This window comes from Coffea arabica, chromosome 1e, assembly GCF_036785885.1.
Source record: "Coffea arabica cultivar ET-39 chromosome 1e, Coffea Arabica ET-39 HiFi, whole genome shotgun sequence".
NCBI classification, from domain to species: Eukaryota; Viridiplantae; Streptophyta; class Magnoliopsida; order Gentianales; family Rubiaceae; genus Coffea; species Coffea arabica.
The window spans coordinates 52,895,220-52,900,817 of record NC_092311.1 but is presented as its reverse complement, the minus strand read 5'-3'; the positions used below and the strand labels follow the sequence as shown (position 1 = coordinate 52,900,817).

General features: G+C 42.3%; 1 protein-coding gene across 1 annotated transcript; it reads left to right on the top strand.

The window, feature by feature from the left end:
• The first annotated feature begins 322 nt into the window (after nt 1–322).
• Nucleotides 323–2,695, top strand: LOC140013754 (transcription factor MTB3-like). The gene is made up of 2 exons (XM_072063843.1): nt 323–463; nt 888–2,695. The coding sequence occupies exon 2, from the start codon at nt 1,017–1,019 to the stop codon at nt 2,484–2,486; it is 1,470 nt and encodes a 489-aa protein (XP_071919944.1). The 5' UTR covers nt 323–463; nt 888–1,016; the 3' UTR covers nt 2,487–2,695.
• Nucleotides 2,696–5,598: the final 2,903 nt, after the last annotated feature.

Here is a 5,598-nt window from a genome sequence, read left to right as displayed (position 1 = left end):
GGGCGAGGCGGGGATGGGGGAGGGGTCCCCCGCCCCCACCCCCCCCCCCCCCCCCCCCCCCCCGGTTGCCATCCCTACCAACAACCAAACTCCTTTGCCTAAAGGAGTTGGCCATCATATGTTTTCTGCAATTATCCCTACAATAAAATACTGTTTGACGGCCCAATTTTACTCGGCCCAAATCTACAAGCTGGACTGGACAGCCTACTTCGCCAGCTGCATAGATAGAGTAGCCAGTACGTGCAAGTCTCACAATTTGGATTTGACTGCGGTCCATCCTTTGTCTATGACGGACGGTTGTGCCGTGTGTAATATATAATAATAATTACTAAGGCAGGGGGAGTCTGGAGTGGGATTGGGAGATCTACGAAGTCCTCAAAATCACGGACGGACTTTTTGCTGTCCTCAAAATCAGTCACATGAAACACGAGCAGCATCTCACTCGTCTGGTCTCTGTTTCGAGGTAAGTAGTGATTTCTACTCCCACTTTCTGATTCCTGCTCTTCTCTTCTGGTACTTGTTCGCCTTCTTACGTCGTACGCATTTCTCGTGTTTGGATATCCTACTTTTTCAGCGGTTCTTTTTGTCTGCACAGGAACAACTTCCCCAAATCTCATAGATAAAACTCAATAATATGAATCTCCATCTTTGTGGTTTCTTCCTAACGAATAAGTTGTGAAATCGCTAAGCAGACCCTTTTGCTTATCCTTTTAAGTTCATCACAAAAAAATTTCAGAGACTTACTACTTGTACTTGTTTTAATTAAGCCAGCTCACGTTTAGAAACTTTGTGAAGTTGAAACCCACGTGGCCCGTTTCAGAGTTTTGGGCTTTTTTGTTGTAGGATTATATATATCACACAGTATCATTTGTTTAACTTTTCGACAGCTATTCTGGATCCTGGGGTTGCATCGCGAAATAGTCAGATTTTGAACAAGTTTATGATAATTTTCTGGTTGGGAAGTACCGGAAACTTTAGTGTGAATTAGGTCCAGTTGTTGCGGGAACAGTGCAAGGATGGGGGAGAAATTTTGGTTAATTGAAGAGGACAAGGCTCTGGTTGAAAGTGTGCTGGGCGCCGAAGCCGTTCAATTCTTTGTTTGGTTGGCTTCCAGTAATATATTGTCAGAATTTGCTGCACCTGCTGGGGATGTAGGAGTTCAGGATGGGCTATCCAAGGTTGTCGAGGGGTCTGATTGGACTTATGCCATTTATTGGCAAGTTTCTACGTCGAAATCTGGGAAATCAGCTTTGATTTGGGGGGATGGGCATTGCAGAGATCCCAGGGGAACCGAGAAGATGGATGGAAATGATTATAGAGATCAAAGATTCGCGGGAGGAGATAGGAGAAAGCAGGCGCTTCAAAAGATTCATGCTTGTTTTGGGGGTGCAGAGGATGATAACGTTGCTGCCAAGTTGGATTCAGTTTCAGAGCTGGAAATGTTTTATCTAACATCCATGTATTATGCATTTCCGTTTGACAAGCCTTCTACGCCTTCTCAAGCCTTCAATACCAGCAGAACGATCTGGGTTTCTGATCCACGGAGTTGTTCTGAAAATTATCAATCAAGAGCCAATCTTGCAAAATCAGCTCGGATTGAGACCGTGGTCTTTGTTCCGTTCAAGTCCGGTGTTGTGGAGATTGGTTCTGGAAAATCACTCTCTGAAGATCAGAATGTTGTTCAAATGGTCAAAACGTCTATCACACCTAATGTCGTGCATCCCAAAACGGCTCCGAAGATATTTGGTCAAGAACTTAGTCTTGGAGGAGGGAAATCAGGTCCAATCAGCATTAGTTTTTCTCCAAAAGTAGAAGATGATTCACTTTTTGTTTCTGACTCGTATGAGTTGCAAGCCTTAGCTGGTTATGGACCTTCCAATGGGTACCGGAGCGATGATGGTGAAGTGAAGCTTTTTCCCCAGAGGAACCAAGGCATTCTTTCTAATTTGGAGCAAGCTAAGGACGATTCCTTGATGCTGTCCGACGATCGTAGGCCTAGAAAGAGAGGTAGGAAGCCCGCCAATGGCAGGGAAGAACCACTGAATCACGTGGAAGCAGAAAGGCAAAGACGCGAGAAGCTGAACCAGCGATTTTATGCACTGAGAGCTGTTGTCCCAAACATCTCAAAGATGGACAAGGCCTCCTTGCTTGGTGATGCAATTGCATATATTACTGATCTACAGAAAAAGATAAGGATCATGGAAGCTGGGAGAGAGATGGTAAATGACAGACAAAAGCAGCCTGCTATGACAGACATTGATCTTCAGGAAAGGCATGAAGATGCAGTTGTACAAGTGAGCTGTCCTTTGGATGTCCACCCTGTTTCTAGAGTTATAAAGGCGATGAGGGAACATCAAATTGTTGCTCAAGAGTCCGATGTTTCTTTGACTGAAAATGGTGAAGTTGTGCACACATTCTCCATCAGGACTCAAGGCGGCGATGCTGAACATTTGAAGGAGAAGCTGACTACAGCTCTTTTCAATTGATCCGTCCGTTCAATTGTACTTTGTGTAATATGTACCTGATTTGAGTCCGTGCAATCTTTTGTAGTAAGAGGGATTCATGATCTACAGATTGACGAGTCCTCAGTGAAGAGAACAGGTGTACTTAAATTATTTTCTATTGCAGTTGTATTTGACTCCATGGTATGTGTAATAGTTGAAAATTACTTGTTAACAATTTTAATTCTGTTTTATGGGTGTTTGCTCGATTTTTTTTTTTTTTTTTTTTTTTGGCATTAAGATTATCATCCCAATTCAATTTTTTTTTGTGAGAGAGGATTGCGAGATTACGTTAGATTGGAGATTACGTTATGAATTTGCCTTGGCAATAGGTAAAAGTTCTACTTCGGGTTATTTTTTTTTTTTTTTTTTTTTTTTTTTTTTTGTCAACACAGGGGTATCTGGGGGTAGCGGTCTGGGACTGGATACCTGACACCGCCATTAACCCCAACTAATCCCACTGTGCCTGAGAGAGCGGGCCCCACCGAATCATCAGGAATTTACCCCGGCTGCCCGAGCTCGGAATCGAACCCAGGCCCTTCTCACTCAATGGAGCTACAAGGACCGCCCGAGCAAACCGTGGGGGGCTCTACTTCGGGTTATTTAATTTCTAATTTTTTGGAAAAGTACTGTAAAGTTTCGCAATACCATTTATCAATCGAGTCATATTATTCTACAATGGTCAAATATCTTTTGCGGCATTTAGCAAGACACGCCCAGCCAGCGCCGACTTCTATTATTATAAAAATTTTTTTCTGGACTAATTGTTATTGGTAAACATGCTTTTGAATTACAACATAGCATAATTAAGTAGCGAATTACAAAAATAATTAAGTAGCATAGAACATAGCATAATTACAACATAGCCATGAAAAAAAAAAAGAATTACAACATAGCATAATTAAGTAGCGAATCAAAGAATGAAATACAAAAACGAAAAAATGTTCATCAGCTTGTTTAATTTCTTCTCGTAGTTAATTACTTGGTCACTTGAGTCGAGGACATTAGCGTGATAAAGTGATGAAGCAGCTTCTTCATAACAGCTTGCGATTAGTGGCCACGCCAGACTGAACCATCTGCTGCGGGTACGCATTGGTGCGAGGTGGTGGCGGCGGCGGTGCAGCCACTGCAACAACGCGGCCTGCGAAGTTCTTCTCACTGATGGTGCTAGCGGCGCATGGCGTACCACCATTGCCGCCGATGAAACTGCACCCACTTGGCGCTGGAGGGTTAACTTTCCGGGACTGCAGAGATTGTACAAAAAGATGCAGCTTTCTAACCATAATGCTATCTTCTTCTGCTTCTTCCGCGCCAAAGATTCTAGTGGCTTCATACGGTTCGATGCTGATTGCAAGAATTATTAGGGCCATGCAGAACATACAGTTTAGAGTTTTCATCTTGATCTCTCTCTCTCTCTCTCTCTTTTTTGGGTCGGACGTAGAAGCAAATTAAGACAGATTACAGCAGATTGGATAATATTGGTGGGGGGTTTAGGGGCAAGACGAGCTACTACTTATATACTAACTACTCTGTTCATTCATGAAGCCATGATGAACGACGTTGTATGACTTGGAATTCTTCTTGCATGTTTATTCGTTAGTTTGATTTTGATCAAAAGCTCTGACTTTTGACTATACGATACGCCTTGAATTTTGAAATTGAATGGGTCCTGCAGATGGAAATTTCTGAGGTTTCACCAGAAGCAGTATACGGTTTCCCCAAATGATGGCATTATAGTAGATGGATTATGGAGAGTCGAGACTGGATCAAATTAGTAATAACTAGATAAATAAAACAAGGAAAAAGCGTGAATTGGAAAAGTTGAAATTCACAATCAGAATAGGACCGAGTTGGCGGGTCATAGTGAATTGGGAAAAATCGTGGTGGATCTCATTCATTCATTACTAAATGCGTAATGCCGAAGAAATGAGTGCCAAAAAAAACGAAAGGAGTCCTGGCTCCTACCTCTCTTTATGTCTCAACTAAACTCCTCCATTAAAATGCATCGCCAATTCTTCATCACCAGTCGCTTATATTAGTAGTATCATTTAGTAATTCTGTCCATGACATGCAGGGTCAAGAGGACAGACCCGTTTAATTCTGTCCATGATTATGCGTCGCGAGTTCAAGCACAAGGGGTTTTTTTTTTTTTTAAAGAAATTTTTTTTTGAAGGAGATAACATTAACTAGCAGTACTACTATTTTAAAACTTTTACGTGTCCATTTCCAAATCGAGAGAGAGAGAGTTTATCAGTTTCTTTATTGCCAAATCAAGACTAGTATTAGCTCATTTTTCCTTGATACTACTATTTACCAAGTAAAAAGTGATGTCATCATAAATTATATTGACCGCGGGGGGAGGGCGTTGAGTCCTCCCTAAGCCGCTCTACTTGCTCCGCGGGCATGGGAATTCGTTTTGCCTAATTGCCGCCTTCCTCACCAATATTTTTTTTTGACATGTTTATTAATGCACGTCTACGGTGTATCCTCCGTCTATGTTGGGGGTTAGTGGGTCTTAGGGTTTGACTGAAGATTTGAATTTGGGGGCGCCCGGACCGGCGGGGGTCTCCGGTGTTTTTTGGTTAGTGGGGGGTGGGAGGATGGACTTTGTGTTTGTCCGAGCTTCACGCGACGGAATGTTTCAACTTTCAACACAAGAAATGGTATTTAAAATATGAACTTGAATTCAATTCCGCGGCCACGACTCTTTTGCTCAAAGTCCAATGAGCCAAATTCTATGCGTCATACGTTGGTTGTCCTAATGACTCTGCAACCGGCTCCATTTGAATTGCATTTTTCGTCATTTTTCATGAAAAAATTACTGTAGCGATTTGATGTATGTGAGAAAAAAAGATAATAGGAAAATGTGATAACGAAAAATGACGCAATTTTTTGACAGAAAATGTCAATCCAAACAGGGCAATGCTCTAACATCTTCTCTGCTCTTTTCTTGTTTCTCTTATGCGCAGGCAGATAGACCAAAGTTGGGCTCTCGGTATTTGTCTTCCACTCGGTAAGCAAATCATGCCTGTTGAATCTGGAAGCAAACCGGGAACAAGTCTTGGACACAGGGACGGAGCCAGAAATTTATTTTTGG